The sequence below is a fragment of the Mobula birostris genome, chromosome 21 (genome assembly GCF_030028105.1).
Source record: "Mobula birostris isolate sMobBir1 chromosome 21, sMobBir1.hap1, whole genome shotgun sequence".
Taxonomy (NCBI): domain Eukaryota; kingdom Metazoa; phylum Chordata; class Chondrichthyes; order Myliobatiformes; family Myliobatidae; genus Mobula; species Mobula birostris.
The window spans coordinates 2892947-2920533 of NC_092390.1; the positions used below are offsets into that span (position 1 = coordinate 2892947).

A 27587-nucleotide genomic window follows, 5' to 3' on the forward strand; every position below is an offset into this window, starting at 1 on the left:
ACTGCTGTCATATGTTTATCACAATGTTTACTAATGTAGGCACAAGGCATCATCAATAGGAATTCATAAGGAAATCAAATATCAAGATACTCTTATCTAATTGATGAGAAGTGCTGTAGAACAAGGTTACTTCCAAATAACTCTATAAATCCTGGTCTTAGCTCTCACTTTATTGTCATTCATCTTATAAATTTAGAAACCAAGGTGGAGGACCAAAGCTTGTAAGTGAAACAAGGTTATGATGAATCAGGTAATAAGGTAAATATGATGCCAAGATTGAATTTTAAAAGCACTAAGACTGTGAAAGAAAGCCTGAGGGGCTTATAGACTTCATATATTTTGAGCCAGTTATTCAATTAGTATTACCAAATGTTCAAACAATGCAAATCCATATCCTGAACTAATATGCCTTCCTAACCCAAGAAAGATAACCATTGAACAAAAAAAAATATTTTATCTATTTGAATACAATGCTCACTAAAACCTGTAGCTTTCAGTTAGTGGCCAAGTCTAAGGAAATATTTCTTAGAGATAGCTGAGGTATTTGTACAGTTCCCATTCAGGGGTAGAAGCATAAGATTTCCTGCTCTGAAAAATTAACCACTAGTTTGGGCTGTGGGATAGGCTCATACAGAAAGATGCCAACTGGTCAGTATGAACAAGTTGGGCTGAATGGCTGTGATTCTATGATGATGACTAGTTTATTCTGGGAGCACTCCTAATATTCAGTCACCCTCCTAGAAGGGTCTAAGGATAGCAAATAGGCTAGAAAACAAAATCAAAGGTTCCACAAGGGAACTTCAGACAGATTCAAATGGAAATATCCCCAATTTTTCATTATCAACATGTAATCACACAACTTTGTATGGAAGTAATCATCTTGTTAAACTGCCCGTCAGGGTCAAAGCTTCCACTCCAGTTCTGTGGGTTCTGAAGTTCCTGATGAGCCCAATATGGGGTCCACAGACTCTGTCACAAGTGAAACAGAACAGCTTAATGTGGCAGGTGAATGGATAAGTACAGAAGGTAATATGCTTTTTCCACTTTCTTTGCTTAGGCTCTCCCAAGCTCATGACAACAACCCAAGGTACTCAGTACCATCCCAAATGCCCGTTTTCCATTTTAAATCACCATGGGCTAGGGATTAGGTGGAGTGTTGTACTTATTTTCTCAAGTAGGCTTTTGTTCTCTGTGCAGATAGATACTTTATTGATCCCAAAGAAAATTACAATGTTACAGTAGCATTACAAGTGCACTGATATACAAATATTAGAACAGAAGTAAGAAAGAATAAAAAGTAAGTTACCTCAAATAGTTAAACAGGAGGGAGCCACTACTTCCCCTGCTATAGGTTGACCCATTATAGAGGCCAATAGCTGAGAGCAAGAATGATCTCATATACCGCTCTTTGGAGCAGCGCAGTTGTCTTAGTCTGTTACTAAAATTGCTCCTCTGTTCAGCCAAGGTAGGATATAGAGGGTGAGAATCATTGTGCAGAATTACCAGGATTTTCCGTAGGGTCCTTTGTTCTACCACAGCCTCCAGTGTGTCCAGTTTGACTCCTATAACAGAGCCAGTCTCTCTAATCAGTTTATTGAGCCGGTTGGCATCACCCATGTGGATGCCATTGCCCCAGCACTCCACTATATAGAAAATTGTGCTGGCAACAACTGACTAGTAGAACATGTGAAGGAGAAGCCTGCCTACTCCAAAGAACCTCAGTCTCCTCAGAAGTAGAGGTGACTCTGGTCCTTCTTGTACCCAGTCTCTGTGTTGGTGCTCCACTCAAGTCTGTCATTCAGGTGCATCTCCAGCTACTTGTAGGTCCTCACCACATCCATGTCTCACCATCAATAGTAACAGGGAGCAATGCAGGATTAGTCTTCCTAAAGTCTATCACCATCTCCTTTGTTTTACTGATGTCGAGCTGCAGATGACTCAGCTTGCACCATTTGACAAAGTCCCCCACCAGGACCCTGGATTTACACACCCAACTATTGCTGAGTCTCAGAGAATTTCTGCAGATGACATGACTCAGTGTTGTACCTAAAGTCTGAGGTTTACAGGATAAACAGGAAGGGAACCAATACAGTCCTCCGTGGGTCCCCAATGCTGCTTATAGCCATGTCTGACGCACAGCTCTGAAGCTGCACAAACTGTGATCTGCCAGTCAGGTAGTCCATTATCCAGGATTCAATGGAAGTACTAACCTGCGTTCAACAGAACTTTTCCCGCAGCAATGACAGCTGTATGGTATTGACAGCACTTGAAAAAAATCAAAAAATATGATTCTCACAGTGCTGTCCTGCTTATGCAAATGGGAGTAGGCCCTGTTCAATTAGCTTCAGTACTGGAACTATTGGTCAGGGAAAGGACAATGATTTTAAATTGCACATTTTGTCAGAAATTTGGTGAGTTTTGAGGCGATAGCACTAATGCTTTGAGGTGTCTAACATAGGCAGTCCATGTCTCAGGCACATATTAGAGGCAAAATTTGCTGTTGTCCAGTAGTCTGTGAACTCAGTATTGGATCTGGGGTACCCATCTTCAAGTACTCTTTTCCTCATCTAGCCAAAGTTGGTGCTGGCACACTGAAGGCAATGGTGAATTTCATGATCAATAGCTGTTCTCACTAAAAGATGGCTCCCAAGGCAGGTGATAATGGGAGAGAAATATTGCATAGAAATCAAACTTAAAGACCTGTGAGCATTTCTAGACACAACAAGCAGACTAAAGCCCATAAGAAATTGTAGATACTCCTAAAGACTGAAAGATTAGATAAACTGAAAAGAATTTAGGTTTGTTAAAGCTGTTGAGGAGGGTTTAAACTAATTTGGCAAGTGAGTGGGAACCGGAGCGAAGTGACTCAAGATAGGAGTGATGGTAAAAAAGGCAAAGATAGTGTGCAGTCAGCCTGTCAGGAAGGGCAGGCAGATGAAAGAACAAAATTGCATCCAGCAGAGTGAGTATCAGTATATTAGGGATACAGAATCAAAAAGGGCATCAAGTGCAGTACTCACAGTGTTGTATCTCAATGCACAGTGTACAAGAAATAAGGTGACTGATCTTGTTGCATTATTACAGATTGTCAGGTATGATGTCGTGGCCATCACTGAATCGTGGCTAAAAGATGGTTGTAGTTGGGAGCTGAATGTCCAAAGTTGCACATTCTATGGGAGGGATAGGAAGGTAGGCAGATGGGGTGGCTTGGCTCTGCTGGTAAAGACTAGCATCAAATCAGTAGAAAGATGTGACATAGGATCAGAAGATGTTGATTCCTTGTGGGATGAATTCAGAACTGCACGTGTAAAAGGACCTTGATGGCATTATATACAGGCCCACCAAAAAATAGCTGAGATGTGGACCACAGATTACAATGGGAAATAGAAAAGGTGTGTCAAAGGGCAAGGCTATGACAGTCATTCATGGGAGATTTTTACATGCAGGTAGACTGGGAAAATCAGGTTGGTAATGGATCTCAAGAAAGTGAGTTTGTTGAATGCCTACGAGATGGCTTTTCAGAGCAGTTTGTTGTTGAACCTACTAGGGGATCAGCTATACTGGATTGGGTGTATTGTAATGAACTGGAGGCGATTATTGAGCTCAAGGTATAGGAACACTTAGGAGGCAATAATCACAATATGATTGAGTTCAACTTGAAATTTGATAGGGAGAAAGTAAAATCTGATGTGGCAGTATTTCAGTGGAGTAAAGGAAATTACAGTGGTATGAAAGAGGAGTTGGTCAAAGTAAAATGGAAGGAGATGCTGTCAGGGATGACAGCAGAGCAGCAATGGCATGAGTTTCTGGGAAAAATGAGGAAGGTGCAGGATAGATGTATTCCAAAAATGAAGAAATGCTCAAGTGGCAAAATAGTACAACCGTGGCTGATAAGGGATGTCAAAGCTAATGTAAAAGCAAAAAGGAGGGCATACAACAAAGCAAAAATTAGCAGGAAGATAGAGGATTGAGAAGCTTTTAAAACCCTACAGAGCATAACTAAAAGAATCATTAGGAGAGAAAAGATGAAATATAAAAGCAAGCTAGCAAACAATATCAAAACAGATAGTAAACGCTTTTTCAAGTATGTAAAAAAATAACAGATGAGAGTGGATACAGGAGCACTAGAAACTGAGGCCGCCGAAACAATAACGGGGACAAGGAGATGGCAGATGAACTAAATAAGTATTTTGCATCAGTCTTCACTGTGGAAGACATTAACGGTGTGACAGATGTTGAAGGGTGTGAAGGAACAAAAGTGAGTGAAATTACTATTGCAAGGGAGAAGGTACTCAAAAAGCGAGAGACCTAAGGGTACATAAGTCACCCAAACCAGATGAACTGCACCCTAGAATTCTGCTGAGGTAGAGGTAGAGAATGTGGAGGCAATAGTAATGATCTTTCAAAAATCATGGAAAATTGCAAATATTACTCTACTTTTTAAAAAAGGAGGAAGTCAGAAGAAAGGAAGTTATAGACCAGTTAGAAATTACTGACCTCAATGGTTGGAAAGATGTTGGAGTCAATTGTTACGAATAACGTTATAGAGTACTTGGTGACACAGGACAAGATAGGACAAAGGCTTTATTTCTTACATCCTTCACATACATGAGGAGTAAAAATCTTTACGTTATGTCTCCTCTAAATGTACAAACACAGTAATTAGTCATAGTGATGTTCTGCAAGGGTCGGTATTGGGACCACTTCTTTTTATGCTGTATATCAAGAATTTAGATGATGGAATAGATAGCTTTGTTGCCAAGTTTGCAAATGATACGAAGATTGGTGGAGGGGCAGGTAGCGTTAAGGAAACAGGTAGGCTGTTGAAGGACTTAGACAGATTAGGAGAATGGGCAAGAGAGTGGCAAATGAAATACAACGTTGGAAAATGCATGGCCATGCACTTCTTAGTAGAAATAAATGTGCAGACTATTTTCTAAATGGGAAGAAAAATCCAAATATCTGAAATGCAAAGGGATTTGGGAATCCTTGTGAAGAACACCCTAAAGGTTAACTTGCAGGTAGAGTCAGTGGTGAGGAAGGCAAATCCCAATGTTAGCATTCATTTCAAGAGGTCAAAAGCAAGGATGTCATGCTGAGGCTTTATACGGCACTAGTGAAGCCTCACCTCGAGTACTGTGAATAGTTTTGGTCTCCTCATCTAAAAAAAAAGCTGGCATTGGAGAGGGCTTAGAAGAGGTTCACAAGGATGATTCCAGGAATGAAGGGGTTATCATATGAGGAATGTTTGACTACTCTGGGTCTGTACTCACTGGAATTTAGAAGGATGAGAGGGAGATCTCACTGAAACCTTTTGCGTAGGTGTGGAAAGGATGTTTCTCATAGTGGAGAGTCTAGGACAAGAGGGCACAGCCTCAGATAGGGGAACATCCATTTAAATGAGAGATGTAGAGAAATTTCTTTAGCCAGAAGGTGGTGAATTTGTGAAATTTGTTGCCACAGCAGCTGTGGAAGCCAAGTCATTGGGTGTATTTAAGGCTGAGATTGACAAGTTCTTCATTGGACATGGGATCACAGGTTATGGGGAGAAGGCCAGGAAGTGGAACTGAGGAGAGGAAAAAAAGGATCAGCCATGATTGAATGGCAGAGCAGACTCAATGGGCCAAATGGCCTAATTTTGCTCCTATGTTTTATGGCTTATGGAATTGAAAAGGCTGTAAAATGAGCCAGCAAGCCATTGACAAAACCTGTTTATTCCCAAAATCAGCAGCCACTGCATTATAATCACAGAGCAAGATCAACTGAGACATGAACATTAATCAAGTTAGTAATGTGCTGTAGTGTTTGAATATCAACCCTTGGCATCACCTTTCGCTATCACTATAATCTCTTCCAGTTCCACAGCCATAATGTTTGCACAATGATAATTGTTATGTCAGACCGTTGAGTGACTACTCTATAGGACAGCTGTCCAATTTTTATCTCTTTTTTAATTATCCAGAAGGAGATCATTTGGCCCATTGGGTTTACATTAGCTGCAGAGGAGCAATATGGTTAGTCTGATTTCCCCTTTCCTCTCACCTTATTTTTCTACACCCTATTTTTCTACACCCTTGTATGTTATTCTCCTTCATTTATGCTGTCAATTCCTCCTTAACCTGATGCTAATGTACACTAACATCCAAGAAAAAAACTACAGAAGCCCTTTAACTACCTGCATATTAATGAGTTAAGGGAAGAACCACATAATCACTGAGTGCACATGCAAATTCAGCACAAACTGCAGTGAGGTTAGGATTGAACTCATGTCCTGCTCTGCCAGCATGTTGTTCATGTCAGGTATGTCTCAATAGGTTTAAAGTAAGACATTGCTGGGTTGCATGAGTTGGGCTCATTATTGTTAAGTCAAAGCCCATTTCAATAAAAGGTTTGCTATTTTTTATCATTTTTTTCCTGTTGGTATCATGCAATTGAATGGCCACAGAGGAGAGTACAAATCGACCAAGTTGTCATGAAGGTGACATAGGTCAGGCTAGGTAAGAATAATAGATTTCCTTCACTAAAGGGAATGAATGAACTAACTGTTTTCTTTACACAATAAGCTAGTAGTTTGGTAGCTGTCATTACTGATAGTGGTTCTAAGAGCATTGGCTCCAGATTATTTAACTAGTTAAATTTAATCTTCCCAATTTCTGCAAATCCGTGACTCCACTGGAGGCTAGAGACTGAAGACAGCCTGTCTTGGGTTGGAGGACTGTCCGCATGTATGGGTGTATGAAGGAGTAATGGGGCTGTTTTGATGTTGTTATTTTGTTGCTGTTGCTCTGTTGTTTTTGCTGCTGCTCTGTGAACATGGGGGGGTGGGGGCACGCCATGTTGACACTGTAATGTATGGTGACACTTGCAGGCTGCCCCCAGCACAAAAATGGCGGGGGGAGGGGAGGGAGAGGGAGAGGGAGACCGATGATCCTCTTGATGGTTTTCACTATCCTCTGTAGGGTCTTGTGGTCTAATGCCTTGCAGTTTCTACCACACAATGATGCAGACAGACAGCACAGTCTCGATGGTACTCCAGTATAAAGTTGTTAGAATGGGGGTGGGGAGCTTTGCATGCCTCAATCTCCTCAGAAAGTGTAGATGCTGCCGTGCCTTCTTGAATGGTGAAGTGGTGTTGTGGGTGCAGGTTATATCGTCCATTATGTGCACAGCAAGGAATTTTGTGATCTTTCCTTTCTCTACCACAGAGTCATCGATGTGCAATGGAGAGTGATCAACCTGTGCCTTCTTGAAGTCCACAGTCATCTCTTTTGTCTTCTCCATGTTGAGACTTAGGTTGTTGTTCTCACACCATTTGACAAGCCTCTCTACCTCCTCTCTATATAAGACTCATCATTGTTGCTGAGGAGGCCAACCACTGTTGTAGCATCACCGAACGTGAGGATGTGGTTTGAGCTGAATCCGCCACCACAGTTGAGAGTCAGCAGCATGAACAGCAGCGGACTGAGCACACCACCCTGGGGGCACCAGTGCTCAGCATGATGCAGCTTGAGATGTTGCTGTCAACTCAGACTGACTGGGGTTTTTCCACCAAGAAGTCCAAGATCCTGTTGCAGAGAGGGGTGTTGAGACCCACCGAGGACAGTTTATCCACCAGCATCTGAGGGACTTTATTGTTGTAAGTGCCATTATCCAGCATTCTTATGTCCAAAGTGATAATTATCTCAGAGCTTTGTGGGAATTGTGGAGCTGAGGGGTCCTGGTGATATCCAAACTGGGGACTGCTGAACAGGTTATTTGGAGAGGACATGCTTCATGATAGCAATGTCAGTGATGTATTTAATCACTTTGCTGATAGTTGAGAGTAAACTGTTAATGAGCCTGGGCAAATTTGTTCTTCTTTTGGTGAATATAACATTGCCTTCATAACTTCCTAGATCAATATCTAGATGAACTGTATGACATGTGCAGGATACCCCTAAGGTTAACCTCCAGGTTGAGTCGGTGGTGAAGAAGGAGAATGCAATGTTGGCATTCATTTCTAGGGGAATAGAGTATAGGAGCAGGGATGTGATGTTGAGGCTCTATAAGGCGCTGGTGAGACCTCACTTGGAGTACTGTGGGCAGTTTTGGTCTCCTTATTTAAGAAAGGATGTGCTGACGTTGGAGAGGGTACAAAGAAGATTCACTAGAATGATTCCGGGAATGAGAGGGTTAACATATGAGGAACATTTGTCCACTCTTGGACTGTACTCCTTGGAGTTTAGAAGAATGAGGGGGGAACCTCATAGAAACATTTTGAATGTTGAAAGGCATGGACAGAGTGGATGTGGCAAAGTTGTTTCCCATGATGGGGGAGTCTAGTATGAGAGGACATGACTTAAAGATTGAAGGGCGCCCATTCAGAACAGAGATGCGAAGAAATTTTTTTAGCCAGAGGGTGGTGAATCTATGGAATTTGTTGCCACGGGCGGCAGCGGAGGCCAAGTCATTGGGTGTATTTAAGGCAGAGATTGATAGGTATCTGAGTAGCCAGGGCATCAAAGGTTATGGTAAGAAGGCAGGGAGGTGGGACTAAATGGGAGAATGGATCAGCTCATGATAAAATGGCGGAGCAGACTCGATGGGCTGAATGGTCGACTTCTGCTCTTTTGTCTTATGGCCTTATGGACATCCTCAACCAGGAAGTTAATACAGAAGTTGCTCTCTTCTATGTGACCACCAGTACCCTCTGTATAGAAATTCTATTGGCAGCAGAGGTAATACTGTTCAAGTCAGCAGGTCCTTATCGCCAACTCTGGCAAGAAGAGATGGTATGATGCACACATACAAGAATATTCCATTGTACACCCAACCTGTGCAAAGCTTCACAATGGCCCTTCAAATGGCAGTTTGAGATCATGAGAATTTTCAACAAGTGCTAGTATTCAGCAGCAGCTCCTTCCACTTGTATGCAGGACTTCTGAAAAATTATCTGCTGCTGTGATGTAAAAATCTGTGAGACATACACACATCCTGTAGAAAACTGTTAATGAACCACTTCATCAATCACTTTCCAAAGAAATATTACCGCTTTCTCCAATTGGAAAAACTGATATGGGATTCCCCATAGACTGCTAATTGATAGAATGGTATCAATACAAATTAACCTCTCTACTATAGACTTCTCCATGTAGATATGTTGTGTAATTGAAGTACAAATCAGACCAAATGCATCTTGTCACCATAATAGTTATCTGATGAAGTGCTTAATGTTTATATAACCCAAGCTTGGGACAAAAAACATAGAAGTAGGAAAAGATCATGTGGCTCTTCAAAGATGCTCCAGCATTAAACTTGATCGTGACTAAATCAGCAACATTTCCACTTTCTCACTCAAATCCTCTATCTCTTGATTCTCCTGGTGTCTAAAAATCTATCAGTCTCTTATGACACTGCAGCCAATTGTGTCCAGCGAAGAATCAGGCGTCTCTTGAATCTGCACTTTCCTTTGTGCCAGGAGTCAAAATTTACCTTCCCTTCAACAGTATGCAACTACCTTCACTGAAAGTGTAGCAACTGCTTAAAAGGTCAGTTCGCTACAACTTACCCACAGCATTTCTGTAGTCTTGCAGGTCATATAACACACTCAAGTACTAAATGTTATGAGTTTTTGTCTCCCTCTACCACCCTATCAGACAACAATTTCCAGACCCCAACCACCCTCTGTGTGAGAAATATTTTCCTTTTCCTCACTTTAGTTCATCTACTAATTACTTTAAATACTCAACCCCGCTTCCTAATCCATCTTCCTACATATTTCCTATTTACCTAGCCTCTTCTGTTCCAAAGAAAATAATCCTAGCATCATAACTAACATTTTCCAATCCTGTACATCTCCTCTCCATGTTCTCCAGTGCAATCACATCTTTCCTGTACTGCGTCAATCAGACTTGCATATAGTACTCCTAACAATGTTGTAACTAATGTTATAGAATCACATAGAATTGTACAGCACAGAAATGGGCCTTTCAGCCCACTATGTCCATGCTAATCCTTATGCACATCTACACTAATCCCATTTATCTGCATATGGTTTGTGTGCTTTGTCCTTTTAAGCACCTGTCTAAATGTCAGTAAAATTAGTGAATACAGTATATCCAATTCCAGCACCTCCAATGGATTTTGACCAGATAATGTTTGTGGTACATTCTGCTGCCTTGAAATGCCTGTTAGTTTGTGATGTAGGTTTCAACAGCATATAGCAGGCCATTAAGTTACAAGATTTGTGCCAGGGCTGAGATGTGGAAATTCAAATACCCTTGTCATCAACTGACCAAAGGGTACGTTACAATATTGAAAGCTTTGGTGAAGTTTATAATCAATATCTGCCTTCACTAAGAGGATATAGAGTGTCTTCCAAGTTTTGCAGTGAGCATTTATTGTAGAGGCAGTGTGGTGCAGCAGGGGCAGGTTAATAGAAGACTTGGTCTTGCAGATGTTAAGTATAATATCTATCTTTTCAGTGCTTCATGTGCCTCCATCATATCTTGAAATTCATTATTTGAGCATGCACACATGGAAGAGCCATCAGCATACAATGTATTAATACCCGAGGTTTGGGTTTGGGTGACCTTGACTCCAAAATATAGTTGAAGAGCAGCTCATTAGTTATGAAGATAACTCATTAGGAGCCTTGTTGGAGATGAGGTACAACACTAAGGTGAGGAAGGTTGAGAAAACTGTTGGGGCAATGATATGGCTTTGTTTGATACAGGTCTTTGCTGATGAAAGGTTCTACTGCAGACTGATTGGTTAGTACCCAGGTTTGAAAGTAGGTTGGTGATGAACTTCTGTGGGAAGCTACATTTGTTCCACAGTTCTTCCTGACTTATAGTCAAAGGCTTCAGAGGTTTGAGAAACCATTTTAAGAGGACTAGATGGTAAATGCAAGGATGTAACACTGAGGTTTTATAAGGGCATTGGTCAGAAAGCACTTGGAGTATCGTGAACAGGTTTGGGCCACTTATCTAAGAAAAGATGAGCTAGTATGGAGAGGAGATTCACAAGAATGATCCCAGGAATGAAAGGGTTAATGTGTTTGGAGAGCTCAATGGCTCTGGGCCTGTACTTGCGGGAGTTCAGAAGAACAAGAGGGAGATCTCATTGAAACTAATCAAGTATTAAAAGACCTAGATAGAGTGGACATGAAGAGGATGTTTCCTATAGTGGGGAAGTCTAGGACCAGAGGACACAGCTTCAGAATAGAGGGATGTCCCTTTAAAATAGAGACGATGAGGAATTTATTTAGCCAGAGGGTGGTGAATCTGTGGAATTTGTTGCCACAGATTCTGTGGATGCTAAGTCATTGGATATATTTAAAGTGGAAGTTGATAGGTTCTTGATTAGTAAAGACATCAAGGATTACGAGGGATGGCAAAAGAATGGGACTGAGAGGGATAATATATTAGCCATGATGGAATGACGGAGCAGACCCAATGGGCTGAATGGCCTAATTCTGCTCCTCTGTCTTATGGTCAAAGACCCTGTATACCAGCTGGTGCTGCTCACTGCATTTTCCTTGGAGCTGCCATGTGACAAATTTCATTGTCATTGTGTCTCTTGATGGACAAAATGCACACTGTGTTTGGGAAGTAGAGCCTTGGAAACTAGGAGGTGATGATTGAGGAGAATCCGGGCAATAACTTTCCCTGTATCAGACAGTAGAGTAACCTCTCTGTTGTTACCACAATCATATTTGCCTCCTTGAAGATGCCATGCTTATGGCACCTCTGGTCCATGGTATATCTATGTCTTTCCAGATGTGTACATTGAGATAGTGGATTTCATCAAGTTTCAGGGCATCAGCAGAAATAGCATCTACTCCCATGGCTTTGCACTTGGGTTGAGAATACGGCTTTATCAATCAAGAGTGACAATAAGGCTGGCCTGAACAAGTTGCTATGGGTGAAGTCAAGGGCACTCTTGTCAAGGACAGAGTAGTAATTGAGTCAAGGTATTCTTTCATGTGGGTATTCATAGCATCTATCGTTATGAGTTCATTCCTGTTCTTTGCTTTCAGTATGGTGGAGCCCTAGGTGTTTGAACTGTAAATAGCCCTTACAGTGTTAAAGAACATGCTTTTCACAGAAACAAAGAGTAATACAGCCGGAAATAGGGTTGTATTACTCGATGCTAGTGAGTTCAGGAGCTGGTAACAGGAGTGAGGCAGTAAGCAAGGTCTCCAGCACCAGTACTTGCAAGAGAGCAGGGGAGCTACGTGAGGGAAAGGGGGAGGGGGAGGGGGAGGGGGGGGGAGGGAGAGGGAGAGAGGGGAGAGAGGATGGGGAGAGGGGGGAGAGAGAGAGGGTTAGAGAGAGAGGGGGAGAGAGGGGGGAGAGAAGGGGGAGAGAAGGGGGGAGAGAAGGGGGGAGAGAAGGGGGGAGAGAAGGGGGGAGAGAAGGGGATGCACAGCTGATTAGTTCCATAATTTTCCATCAAGGTAGCCAAAATTTGTTCAAAATAACCTTGTGATCATTCAACTATGGAGTATGGCAATAGCATAACAGAGGCTTGGTATAACAATTCTGAGGTCTGAGGAGTTCAAAATTTAGTTCATAATTTCAGGATGGGGAAGCCATTTGGTCTTAAAAACCCATATGGGGCACTAATGCTTTTCAGGAAAAGTAAATCTGTCATTAAATGATCTGGGCCGTAAGTGCCTCCAAATACTATCTATGAAGTTAACTCTAAAATGCTCACTGAAATGGCCTAGCAGGTCAGAATCAGAATCAGGTTTATTATCACTGGCACGTGACGTGAAATTTGTTGTTAACTTAGCAGCAGCAGTTCAATGCAATACATAATACAGAAGAGAAAAAAAAATAAAATAAAAATAAATCAATTACAGCATATATTGAATAGAACGTGCAAAAAACCAGAAATACTGTATATTAAAAAAGTGAAGTAGTGTCCAAAGGTTCAATGTCCACTTAGGAATCGGATGGCAGGAAGAAGCTGTTCCTGAATCACTGAGTGTGTGCCTTCAGGGTTCTGTATCTCCTACCTGATGGTAACAATGAGAAAAGGGCATGCCCTGGGTACTGAAGATCCTTAATAATGGACACTGCCTTTCTGAGACACTGCTCTCTGAAGATGTCCTGGGTACTTTGTAGGCTAGTACCCAAGATTTACAACACTCTGCAGCTTCTTTTGGTCCTGTGCAGTAGCACCCAATACCCCCATATGCAGCCTGTCAGAATACTCTCCATGATTCATCTATAGAAGTTTTTGAGTGTATTTATTGACATGCCAAATCTCTTCAAACTCCTAATAAAGTATAGCTGCTGTCTTGCCTTCTTTATAACTATATCGATATGTTGGGACCAGGTTAGATCCTCAGAGATCTTGACACCCAGGAACTTGAAACTGCTCACTCTCTCTACTTCTGATCCCTCTATGAGGATTGGTATGTGTTCTTTCGACTTACCCTTCCTGAAATCCACAATCAGCCCTTTCATCTTACTGACGTTAAGTGCCAGGTTGCTGCTGTGGCACCACTCCACTAGTTGGTATATCTCACTCCTGAACGTCCTCTCGTCACCACTTGACATTCTACCAACAATGGTTGTATCGTCAGCAAATTTATAGGTGGTATTTAAGCTGTGCCTAACCACACAGTCGTGGGTATATAGAGAGTAGAGCAGTGGGCTAAGCACACACCCCTGAGGTGCACCAGTGTTGATCGTCAGCGAGGAGAATATGTTATCACCAATCCACACCGATTGTGGTCTTCTGATTAGGAAGTCACTTAGCTTTACCATTATTGCTGTGATGAAACAATGAAAGAGCAAAACTGGTAGGAGAGACCCTTCCAAAACTGACCGTGCATTAAATTCAGCTATGGCAAAGTCATTTCCATCCCAAACCAACACGCCCAGAAACTGGTGTCTAAACTGGGAAGAATGTCTCACAGATTAGTCAAGCAACTATTTAGCATTATTGTACACACAGAACCCTACCTTACAGATATATGCCAGACTGCTTGGATACAATTTATTGAACAGGCAGGACAAACCCACCAGAGACTATTATACATAGGAACAGCTCAGGTCATTCAGCCCATCGAGGCTACTCCACCCTTCAATCACGGCTGATTTATTATCCCTCTCAGCCACATTTTTTTTTGCCTTCTCCCTGTAACCCTCGATGCCCTGCCTAATCAAGACATGGTAGCACAGTGGTAGCAGGCAAAAGGTATGCTGGGTGTCCTCTACATTAACTACAGATGGATCAAGCATTTATTTACTCCTCTTATTTACACCTACTATCTCCCCTCAGCTGATGAATTTCTGCTTCTCCAGTTGAGCAATGCTTAAAAGAAGCAATGAGAGTAGTAATGTCACAGAGTGTTTTGGTAGTAGCACCACTCATTGAGCCTATCAAGTCTTTAAGTACAAAACTGTAGTGGTTCATATAGCTGTAGTGAAAGAAACTATAAGAGAGGTAAACCCATTTGACTTTGACCTCACCACCACAATCTGTGACCTCATGGCCCACTGTATCCCTAACTCTATCATTCCTGTCAAGCCAATGAAGAATGCAAAAGGGGGAATGCAAAAAAAAAACAACAAACAAGCATTCCTAAATAAGGCACCAATGTAATAAACTACAATATAGGGCTATAGGTGTGCTAAATGGCAAAGTTCCATACAATAACTGAGTGAAGCCATCACAGGACAAATTGATGACAGTGGAAGTTTGCTTCAGAGGTCTCCAGGGTTCAATATTAAATGCTCCAACTTTAGGAATAATGAACTCACCAACCTTAGAGAACTCACTCTTCCTTCTTGGCCATATTCGAATTAGTCAATTCTGCCTGACATAATTTTGGTTCAGTTTTTCTCTTTCTAATTGCATAGTCTGAACTGCGAATTACGTCCCACAGCCCTGCAATTAGCAATACATTATTCATTCAAAAAAGTATAATTTGATTTGGCCACTAAACTGCTATATTTAACTATTAGTCTCAACCTATCAGAGATATTTCCTTTGTTTCAACCATCTGAGCTCCACTCTTTCTGCTGATAAGAACAAATTATTTTTTTTTGTTTTTCCTAGTTCTGAAGAGGAGTTCAGCACGAAAGCATTAACTGTTTCTCTTCCCAGAAATGATGGCCAGCTTGCTCAGTGCTTCTAGCATTTTTGCTTTTATTTAGTCACCAGTGCTTATTTGCTTTGTTGAGGACTATTCAGCTCCAGACCTCATGACCTAAGCAAATGTCATGTTAACATGATCAAGCAAACCTTGCAAGAACAAAAAACAGGGAAACTTCTGGTTTGAAGCAATATATTAGGCCATTGAATCATCACGTGTGCACCAAATTGTTGAATTCCAATGGCTAGATGAGAATATAAATCCTTGACATGAAGGAACAATGAACCAAGTATGACATCAAGTAGTTCTGGTATAACAAATCAATGGGCATCAAGAGCTAATACTCAAATTGGTAGTCGTTCTTTGCACCAATTTACAGAATTTCCAACAGAGAAAATTTTAACACTTAATAATATTACTAAATATGACTACAAAAGAAGCAAATAATGCAATCACTGCAAAAAGTTCACTAAAACAGCAAATTATTTTTCACTGATGGATAGTGAAAGAAGCTTAGATTCACAGTATAATGCAAGTAACAGATTTATTGAATGAAAATTTCCTCTTATGGTGCTTATATTGCTACTAGACAATTAAAACACACTTACTAAAATTTATTTTTTCCCCTGAGGTTTCCAGAACACTGCAATGTTCTGCACCGGTTTAGTTTTACCAATTCAATGAAAAGTTGGAGGACATGAATGGCTGCTCTAGAATAAATAACTTTTTTGCTTCTGGAATGATGTGACTGTGAAGGTTTTATTTCGACTTCATAAATGAGCTCGCCAGCAGTGCCTCAGTAACCTGACACCTTAGCAACAACACCAGCATGTGATCCAATCAGAGTTCAGCATGTCAGGAGAGAGAAAAAAAGAGACAAGTACTCTGCATTCAGATTCTCTTGTTCCAATAGGTCACACATCTACTTGCATTTTGGAAACATGTTGCTGATGTGTAAGAGAGGTTTATAGTTTTTCTTGAAGTTCAATCCCTGGTCAATTTGCTAACCACCTTCTTTATTATAAACATCAAAATCTTTGGTTCAGTTCTATAAGTAAAAAATAAGATTTTTACTCCAATTACCAGATGACGTGACTGAATGACATCCTATTTGTCAGTGACTTACCGGTTCTTTTCTAATTCATTGTGTGTAGATCTGCAAGACATAAATTTAGCAGTTACTTTAAAAGCTTTTGAACACATCATTTAGATCGTAAATTGTTATTTGAATTTAACTAATCTGATTTTACTGCTATTCCAACCATCTCCACTCCAAAAAAGATGTTGATTTGTGCATTTTGGTCATACAATTAAAAATTTAAATATCAACAGGACACATGGTTATCAGAGAAGTCACTACTGAGCCTCATCCTGTCTTCATCTATTTTTTATATACATACACAACTTTGCAGCATGAGACAGGAATTCCAATTGTTTTTACATCTATTCTTAAACCACAGATGCTAAGGACAAGCAGAGTGCGTGAGTTGAGCTCAATTCAACTTCCTCAGTACAATCCAAATCTGGGACTTTCTCAGAATCAGGTTTAACATCATCAGCATATGTCATGAAATTCATTGTTATGCAGCAGCAGTACATTGAAATACATAATAATAAAAGCTGTGAATTATAACAAATATAATAATAGATATGTATTAAAAAGTTATGTTAAATAAGTAGTGAAAAAAAAGTAGGGAGGTAGTGTTCATGGGTTTAATGTACATCCATAAATCTGATGACAGAGGGAAAGAAGCTATTCCTGAATCATTGAGTGTGTGCCTTCAGGCTCCTATACCTCCTCCCTGATGGTAGTAATGAGAAGAGGGCATGTCCTGGGTCTTGGAGGCTGGGGGCCCTTAATGATAGATGTACCTTTTTGAGGCATCGCTCTTTGAAGATACGCTAATACTGGGGAGCCTAGTGCCCATGGAGTTGACCAAGTTTACAAGTTTCTGCAACTTATTTTTATCCTGTGCAGTAACCTCCCCCCCAACCCCCACCAATACCAGAAGGTAATGCAGCCAGTTAGAATGCTCTCCACAGTACATCCGTAGAAGCCAACTTCATGCCCATGGTTAGGATCTAATGCAAATTATATCATTCATTTTTAAGAAGCATATAATTGACAAAATTGCTAAAAGTATCTGAACGCCAAACTCCCATACAGGAAAATTGTAGAAAAAAAACTCTTGGCTGGAGTGGGAGCGGCTTCGTATTGAAAACATTTTTGCATATGAATGTGAATTTAACATGATCATCCAAGGCGTTCTAGAACAATAACAAAAACAAGGCAACTCTAGTTCTATGTCATAACATTGTATCGCATGAAATGAAGGGCTGAATTTCAGGCAAAAGGTAAAGTACAACTTTTTCGGTATCAAAATAGAAACAAGAAAAGACCGCAGAATCCAGAATCTGCAGCAACACGCAAAACACTGGAGGAACTCAGCAAGTCAGTAGCTCTTTCCAAATGAAGATTCTCAGCTTGAAAGGTTGATTGCCTTTTTCCCTCTATATGATGCCTCCATCAGCTTGTGTGTTACCTCAACATCAAAGCAGGTTTTGATTGAATGTAACCTTAAACAACTCTGGTAAAAGTGAAGTTAATGGAACACAACTGCTTGGAGTCAGAACAATTTGATTTATACCGGGGAAAATGGTTTAACTACATAACACCTCATAGGCCTGATTTTATTCTCACAAATCAATGAATATGTTGTAAAACAAAATCACTCCCTACTTGTACATAGTTTTCTCCTTTTGCTTGTTCTTTCTTTCCTCTCTTTTCTATAAGTGAATACCTCAAATAAATATTATGTGGAGATTTGTGGCATATATGAGTATATGATATATATGTACAATATCTGAAATGCATCAATGGAAATGTTTGTTTGATGATGAACTTCAATAAAAAAAACTACAAAAAAAAAGAACTAGCACATAGGAGGATCCTCAAGATCACTCAATGTTGGGACATTCCCGCAAATTATCTTTAGGATAGCTTCCAAGATCAATTAAGTTCAACTCTTTCTTTAATGATTTTCTTTTTATCTTGAGGTTAGAACTGACAATTGCAGCCTGTTCAATTCCAATTCACCAATGCTTCTTTGACAGTGTCTCCTGAACTCAATCTCTATCACCTAAAAAGAGGAGGGTAATTGGTACATTGGAACAAAACCACCTGAAGGTCTATCCAAACTACACACTGGCCTGATTTGTTAACACTTGCCTCTTCCTCTAATGCTGCTGTGTCAAAATTCTGGAATTCCTTGCAATCTAAGGCGTGAGAGTACCTTCACCAAAAGGATTCTGATGGCTCAAGAAGGCAGCTGATAGCTATTTTTAAAGGACAATTATAGATTGTCATTAAATGCCGGCCCCATACGGAGCATAACCAGAGCAACAGGTCCATAGCAGAGACCATCTCATTGGCTTTTCACTCAACCCTGGAACATAGGGATAGCAAAGGTGCATACATCAGGATGCTGTTTATCAACTACAGCTCAGCATTCAATAGCATCATCCTCCCAAAATTAATCAATAAGCTCCAACACTTTGGTGTGCAAATGGGTCCTCAATTTCCTCATTTGTGGACCCCAGTCAGTTCAGATTGGCAACAACATTTCCCCCACAATCTCCATCAGCACAGGTGTACCACAAGTCTGTGTGCTTAGAGCCCTGCTCTGCTCACTTACACTTATGATTGTGTGACTAAGCACAACTCCAATGCCATATTCAAGTTTGCTGATGACACAACTGCCGTAGGCCAAATCAAAGGTGGTGATGGATCAGCATATCCATATATAGGAAACAAAATGAAAATCTGGCTGATTGGTACCACAACAACAACCTCTTACTCAATGTCAGCAAGACCAAAGAGCTGATTATTGACTGCAGGAGAAGGAAACTAGAGGTCCATGACCCAGTCTTCATTGGAGGATCAGAGGCAGAAAAGGTCAGCAACTTTAAATTCCTGTTATTATTTCAGAGGACATGTTCTGGGCCCAGCACACAAATACAATTACAAAGAAAGCATGGCAGAGCTTCCACTTCCTTAGGAGTTTGCATAAAATCAGTATGACATCAAAAACTTTGACAAACTTCTATGGATGTGTGGTGGAGTGCATCACAGCCTGGTATGGAAACATCAATCCCTTTGAATCGAAATCCTACAAAAAGTAGTGGACATAGCCCAGTCCATCACAGGTAAATAGACATCGGTGCAGGTGTAGGCCATTCAGCCCTTCGAGCCAGCACCATCATTCACTGTGATCGTGGCTGATCATCCACAATCAGTACCCTTTTCCTGCCTTCTCCCCATATCCCTTCACTCCGCTATCTTTAAGAGCTCTATCTAACTCTTTCTTGAAAGAATCCAGAGAACTGGCCTCCACTGCTTTCTGAGGCAGAGCATTCCACAGAACCACAACCCTCTGTGTGAAAAAGTTTTTCCTCAACTCCGTTCTAAATGGTCTACCCCTTATTCTTAAACTGTGGCCTCTGGTTCTGGACTCCCCCAACATTGGGAACATGTTTCCTGCCTCTAGTGTATCCAATCCCTTAATAATCTTATATGTTTCAATCAGAAAAGCACTCTCCACCATTGAGAACATCTATTGGAAGTGTTGTTGCAGGAATGCAGCATCCATCACCACAAGGACAGGTTCTCTTCTCATTGCTGTCAGCAGAAAGAAGTTACAAGAGCCTCAGAACTCCATGACAATAAGGAAAGTTACTGGCGTGGTTAGAACATCAGCTAATTGACAGGAAGCAGAGACTGGAAATAAAATGATCTGGTTGGTTGCCAGTGACTAGTGGGCTCCTCATTTAAGAAAATATGTGCTGGCATTGGAGAGGCTGCAGAGGGGGTTCACAAAAATGATTCTGGGAATGAAAGGGTTATCATATGAGGAACGTTTGATGGTTCTGGGTCTGTATTTGATGGAGTTCAGAAGGATGAGGGGGAAGATCTCATTGAAACCTTTCAGATGTTGAAAGGCCTAGACAGAGTAAATGTGGAAAGGAGGTTTTTCCATGGTGGGGGAGGCTAGGACAAGAGGGCACCGCCTCAGGATAGAGGGGGTCCATTTAAAACAGGGGTGTGGAGAAATTTCATTAACCAGAGGGTGGTGAATTTGTGGAATTTATTACCACAGGCAGCTGAGGAGGCCAGGTCACTAGGTGTATTCAAGGCAGAGCTTGATAGGTTCTTGATTAGATATGGCATCAAAGGTTATGGGGAGAAGGTCGGAGAGTAGGGCTGAGGAGGGGGAAAAATGGATCAGCCATGATTGTATGGTGGAGCAGTGTCAATGGGCCAAATAGCCTAAATCTTCTCTTATGTCTTATGGTCCAACTCACACCACCAGGTTCAAAAACAGTTATTACCCCTCAACCATCAGGCTCTTGAACCAAAGGGGATAACCTCACTCAACTTCATTTTCCCCTTTGAGATGTTTCCACAACCAAAGGACTCAGTTTCAGTGTCTCTTTATCTCATGTTCTTAATATGTATTATTGTTATTTCTTTCTTTTTGAATTTGCAGTTTGCTGACTTTTGCACACTGATTGAATGCTTAAGTTGGTGCAGTCTTTCACTGATTCTGTTAAGGTTATTATTCAATTATCAATTTATTGAGTATGCCTGCAAGAAAATGAATCTTAGCGTTGTATATAGTGACATATATGACCTTAGATAACAAATTTACTTTTAACTTTGAGTAAATAAAAATATCACTAGCTGTAGCAGGAGTCCAAGAGGTATGCAAAAAAACATACATATTTGTTCACGTTAGACAATGTAATCTTTTTTGATGCAGAGAAACTACAAAAAAGTTAGCTTACTAAAGTAACAAAAAATACATTGCATACAAGCAACAACCAATAAATATCCCAAACAGTTTCTCACTCCAAAAGTTGTCTTCACCCTATTGTTGGGGTATTCTTTTTCTAAGGCAGTCTCTCAAGGAGGATTAGCAGATGGCACACTCCTCCTGTTTACTCCTCTTCCAGAATGAGTGATCACAAGCAAGCATGTCCTCAAATTGGTGGTGATATTACATATTTTCAAGAACATCTTTGAACTATTTCCTCTGTCCAGTTGGTAATCTTTTGCCTTCATATTGCGTCCTTTTCAGGCCAGTGAAACAATGTGGCCAGTGCATCATAACCAACTAAATGTAAACAGGCTTTCAACAAAGCGGATGTTAGTCTGAGAGAGGACACTTTCGGATTATTTATCTACTTCCTTAGGAGTTTGCGGAGGTTTGCATGACATCTAAAACTTCAACAAAATATACAGATGTGTTGTGGAAAGTATATTGTCTGGCTGCATCACAGCCTGGTATGTAAACACCAATGCCCTTGAATGGAAAATCCGACAAAAATTATGTAGTGAATACGGCCCAGTCCATCATGGGTAAAACCCTCCCAATCATTGAGTATATCTACATGAAATGCTATCGCAGGGAAACAGCATCCATCACCAGGGACTCTCACCACCCAGGACACGCTCTCTCCTCGCTGCTGCCTTCAGGAAGGTGGTACAGGCGCCTCAGGACTCACACCATCAGGTTCAGGAACAGTTACTATCTCACAGCCATCAGGCTTCTGAGCCAAAGGGAATAACTACTCAACCCATCAATGAACTGGTGAATCTATGCCTGCAAGAAAAACTTTCAAGGACTCTTCATCTCACACTCTCAATATTTATTACTTCTTTATTTATTATTATTATTTCTTCTTTTTGTATTTGCACAGTGTGTTGTCTTCCGCACTCTGGTTGAATACCCTAGCTCAATGATTCTCTTATGGTTATTCCTCTGTAGACCTATTGAGTATGCCCACAAGAAAATGTATCAGAATCGCATACAGTGGCATACATGTACTTTGAACTCTGCTCTGCAGATGTTAAGTGTCTAGACTTTTGTCTACCCCCAGTTTACCATGATTTGTAGCTCAGTCTCCGAACCTGTGCAAATGCCATTGTCATATGCATAATGCAACTTCATGACCAAGGCTGGAGTAGCCTTTTGTCTGGAACGGAAACAATATAGATTGTAAAGCTTCTCACTGATTGCTTAAAAGTAGCTCCACTCCAGTGGGAAGCTTTTTGAAAATGAGGTACAGTGCTGAAGTAATAATAATTGAGCAAGTTAGGGCAGAAGCATAACCTTGCATGATGCCAGTCTGCACTGAGATTGGTTCTGTTATTAATCCATTGATTAAGATTACAGTTTACATGTCATAATGTAGTAAATACAAGATGGAGATAAATTTGGTAAGCTTATTTTACAGTTCCTCTTGAATGAAGGAGTTGGAGGATTTTCAGAGATTAAAAGATGATATTTAATGCTGTCCCTAGATTTTTTTTTTGAAGGTCATGCACAGTATGACTTTTACCTATAAACACCTATAATTCACTCTGTGGTTACACTATGACTACCATTTCAAGAGCAATCTCTGAACATAGCCAATGACCATACTTTATTTGCAGACTTTGGGAAAAAGATATGGAATATGGTCTTACAACTGTATCTGGATGTTAGTAATACACTTTTCAAGAGTTTTCAAAGCCCAGCCCTCTCATTTGACACTTTTTTAGAAAGTATTTAAAGCTAGCTCTGAGAACTCAGCAACATCTCACACATCCTAGCCTGCATAACTAGGTTCAATTGTTCTAATCTCAACAGGGTCATAGTGTAGGCATGAAACATGAAAACATCCTGGTGCGAACAGCTCAGAATTACACTAGTAAACATGCTTATCCAATAGGTATGTCCACTGAAATTCTTTTCATGCCCCAGATTAAATAAATGAATAATGGAAGTAAATTTATTAAATTTAACATCAAACACTAGTTGTTAATATGCTACAGCAGGATTTCAGTACAGAAAAGGCCATCTTACTTCATCCTCAGCTGCATGACAATAATTCAGATAAGCTAGGAGTTTCACTCACAGACCTCTCCTCAGCTCACTTTGTAGAAGGCCAAAGGTTAGTGTGAGAGAGTGACCTGCAATACAAGTGCCAGTTATTGCTGAACCTGGAGGAGCTCTCCTTCCAACTCATTAATTTTTCAGCAGCACCGGTGGTTTCTTTAACCACTACTTAGGCTGCTTAAACTAAACACAAAGCTTCATTTATTGCCACCTCATTTCAGTTTTCAGCTAGACCTCAACCAATTTAACAGCAGTCTAGTGGTACAGATCATGCACAAGCTGCTGTTTTACCAAATGAGTTGCAGGCATAGATTAACCACAATTTTGTTAAATGTATCCCAAAACACTCTGGTCTTTAAATGACCAGATGGGTAACAGCAAATTAGCTAATACAGTCCAATTCTACAGATGATTTATATATAGAAGTGATTTTTTAATATTCTTTGGCTTATTATCTTAGCAACCCATCAGCTGCATTTCATTTTAGAGTAAGAACAAAAGACAAAGGAATGAAAGTAGGCCTTTTAGCAACTTCAAGCACACTTTTCCATTCATCAAGATCAGAGCTCATAGATCATCACATCTAGGTTTTATGTTCCTACATCTCCTGATTCCTTAACTCCTTTAATATCCAGAAATCTCTTTCAAAGGACCTCAATGACCAAACTTTCAAGTCATCTGGTGAATTCCAAATATCCGCCAACTTCTGCTTGAAGATCTTTCTCCTCATTTTTGTACTATTAACAATAAAAAGCTCCTTGTATTTACATTAACTTCTACTTAAAATAATCAACACTAACCACAATAATAAAGTAACAAAATAAAAAAAAAGGGAAGACCAGAAGCTTAGTTATGTATACTTTAGGAGAGTTTTAAAATGACAAAGAGGTGGAGAAGAAAATAGCTTTAAGGGGAGAATTCCAGAACTCAGTCTATGGTAATCAAAGGTACAGCAGAAAATGGTTTAAAGGGAAGTTTATTCAGGTGTGTTGAGTCGAAAGAAATGACAGAATAAAAAGGAGTTGAGGCTGATCATAATAATGAGAATTTGTACTGGACACAATCACGGAAACCAATGTACAATACAAGTAAAAATATTATGAGCACGCTGGAAATCTGAAATAAATCAGTAAATATCCAGGAAGTCAGGCTGCATCTGTGGAAAAAGAAATGGAGTTAAAGTTACACACACAAAATGCTGGAGGAACTCAGGAAACCAGGCAGCATCTATGGAAGGGAATAAGCAGCTGAAGTTTTGGGAGAAGACTTTTTTTATCAGGACTGGAAAGGAAAGGGGTAAAAGTCAAAACAAGGTGGTGTGTGGGGGAGAGGGGAAGGAGTATAATCTGGCAGGTGACAGGTGAGGCCAGGGGAGGGGGAAGGTTGGTGAGTCAGGTAGGGGGGATAAGTAAGAACCTGGGAGGTGATAATTGGAAGAGGTAAAGTGATGAAGAAGAAAGAATCTAACAGGAGAGGAGAGTGGAACATGGTAAGAAAGGGAAGGAGAAGGGGAACCTGAAGGAGGTGACAAAATAATGAGAAGAGAAGAAAAAGGATGAGTGGGTAACCAGAATATAGAATTTAGAAAGAGAGAAGATGGTGGGGGGTAAAAATTACCAGAAGTTGGAGAAATCAATGTTCATATAATCAGGTTGGAGGTTACCCAGATGGAATACTGAGCTGTAGCACCTCCAACTTGAGATTGACCTCATCATGGCATTAGCAAAGACCATGGACAGACATGTCAGAATGGGAATGGGAAGCCAATTGAAATGGGTAGCCAATGGGAGATCCTCCCATTTATGAAGAACAAAGCAGTCCCCAATCTGCATCAGGTCTCACCAATATAGAGGAGGGTGCACCAGGAGTACCAGATACAATAGATGACCCCAACAGACTCGCAGGTGAAGTGTCATCTCACCTGGAAGAGTTAAAGTTTCAGCTCAAAGACCCTTTGTCAGAAGTGAGAAAAAGGTAAAGAGTTAGTTTTAAGTTGCATGGAGGATGGGAAAGGGATATAGAAGTCAAAGGAAATGTTTGTGGTAGGGTGGGCCTAGAGCTGCCCTGCCCAGGAGATAAGCTTAAAAATAAGTTAAATGGGGAAAAGTGTTAAAGGATTTAGTTTCTGCAATGTAGTCTCCTCTACATTGGAGATGCACTAGATTGTAAAATGTGCAAGTATATCACCCTTTCACTTGGGAGAACTGTTTGTTTCCCTAGGAAGGGGAAGTGTTGAAAGGATAGGTATTGCATCTTCTATAGTTGCTCAAGAAAGTATCATTGTCTTATTGATCCTTTCCCCAACTTTTCTCTCCTTCCCAGTTCTGAAAAAGGGTCTTCAAGCTGAAATGTTAACTCTGTTTGTCTTACTACAGATACTGTTTAATCTGCCGAGTGTTAGCAGCATTTCCTTTCAATATTCAATGCAGACCTTGGCTTAATATACTGCATGGCAGGTTATAGATGAAAAGATTATGGGTGCAAATTAAATACTGAGCAAATCTTAACAGGTACGTCTGGATCCACAAGGGATTCAAAAATCAGCCATGATCGTCGGCTCCTGCTTTTCACTGCTATCTGATGAAAATTGTGCTTAAAGATGTCTGGTAGGGAGCTGTCTTCTTCAGCTAGACTCTACCTTTGCAGAAATTAGCACATTCCCTGAGAGAAAGAGCAAGGTTTGAGAAGGGTGAGGTGGAAATTAAATCAAGTTCCTGTCTGGATACCACTTGATTATGAGACCCTTTACATTTCCATAAACACTTCATTTAGATTCAGCATGTTTTGGTGAATGAGGAAGGATTGTATGCTACTGTAATGCTGGAAGTAGGAGGGACTTGTCACCACAAACAATTTTAGCCTTACATGTCGTGACATGCACCGTTTGTATGAAACAGCGTATTGAAAAATAAAACCTCCAATTAAAAACACAGCTTATATTTAGTTGCAATAACTTTCAACTTAAGCACGTAATCAAACATTTTCTTATACTACAATGAGCAAATAGCCATAAAATCTCCTTCACAATTTTACAATTAGACGATCAAGAAACAGTCAACATAAAAGTTAGAGTAATTTAGACAAGTGAGCAGTCTAAATACTTTCCATGCAGAACACAAGGTTGAGAGAAAATTTTAAGGAATTGAATAATACTACACGATTTTTCTTAACCATCATTGCAAAGTGAAGCTTTTGATGTGCAAAAACAAACCAAGTGAAATAATTCAAGGCACTCCAAAATACTGAATGTACTTTGATTTCAACAGCAAATTCAGCATCGCAGAGAGTTGAAAATTTGAACCATTCTTCCATAATGCTTGTATTCGTTACTTCCGTGGCCCCTTTCAATTTGACATCAATGTGTGTTTTTAAAACTGTAAATCTGACAATCAGCTGATCACAGATGGCGCTCGAAGCTCCCTTTTCCCCATCCCCCATTAAAATATAATTAGCTTTGCATTTTCTTTTCCCTCCAACACTTTGCAAACACAATCAAAACCATTGCAGAGGAAAACCTAACATTTTACAAGTTGCTGCAGTCACAGGTTCGCCTGGGGTCTGCACTGTTTTAAATATATAATTTTAAAAGATGTAAAATGGCGGGTACAGTAACCACATAAACAACGCTCCCTTCAGTTTAATTTTGCCAAACGTTAATGCACTTATACCGAGAAACATCATATTTACAAATAAGTAAATGAACTCGGCATATTTTTTACCTATTGCTCGAATTCTTTTTGGTTTTCATTTTCCTCCTGGTCGCCTCGGCATCGCAGGGTAAGGACGATGCATATCCGTGCTCAGCTTCTGAAAGGAAAACAAACACAAGTTCACGTCGGTATATTTTTAACACATTTTAAAAAATGGTATTATTGTCGCAAATCATTTCCCAGGTTACACATTGCAAAGCAGGATGATAGTCGTCAGGATTCGCTGAGGTGTTTGCTGCTTCTTCTGTTGCGGTTGATGGCAGTTGGAACTCCTGGCCATTTGAATTTTTTAATGATACATAATAATTTATCCGATTTGTTTATTCGCAGTCCTGAAAAGTTCTTCTTTTATTTTTCTTTTGTTTACCTCGGTCTCTTCTCTCTAAAAACTCGGCCGCTTCTATCAGTCTCTGGATGTTGATTAATTGCACTGCGTTCATTATTTCGTTTATTTTAAATTTGGTCGTGTATATTTACAAGGTACAAAAATATTTTTGTATAAAAATGGGTGGATTTTTTAGAAAAACAAGGAAGTTCTTAACTAAAAATTAAAGATGTGATTTTTTTTAAAAAAAGGGGGGGGGGAAGCGAGCGATCTGCAAGCAGCCGACCCTCCTCCCTCCTCTCACTCTCTGTCAGTCCAAGTTTGTTTACCTCAGGAAATATCGAGGACGGCTCCGACCGAGCGGCCCCACTGCGCCTGCGTCCACCGCCGCTTTCGTCTCCCTCCCCTTCGCGACTGCCTGGACACAGTGCACACTGGGAAATGCAGTCCGCTGCTCTTCCTCTGCATGGCTCGAGGTGACACAAAAACTGCAATTCCCAGCAGGCAACGCACGACGT

The 27587-nt window shown here is 40.5% G+C and overlaps 1 protein-coding gene across 4 annotated transcripts in view; it reads right to left on the minus strand.

Moving 5' to 3' along the window:
* mxi1 (max interactor 1, dimerization protein) overlaps positions 1–27346 on the minus strand; it is a 50553-nt gene extending 23207 nt beyond the window's left edge. For 3 of the 4 annotated variants that reach the window (XR_011882762.1, XR_011882761.1, XM_072239845.1), the window contains exons 1-3: positions 27112–27345; positions 26754–26841; positions 16221–16250 (exon numbers count right to left, since the gene is read on the minus strand). Coding sequence is in view for 2 of the 4 variants with exons in the window: in XM_072239845.1 (XP_072095946.1) it covers positions 16221–16250; positions 26754–26841; positions 27112–27184 (191 nt within the window). In the remaining 2 variants the exon portion in view is untranslated. Of the gene's footprint in view, positions 1–16220; positions 16251–26753; positions 26842–27111 lie in introns of all 4 variants that reach the window. The other variant, XM_072239846.1, reaches the window with a different exon arrangement.
* Positions 27347–27587: the final 241 nt, after the last annotated feature.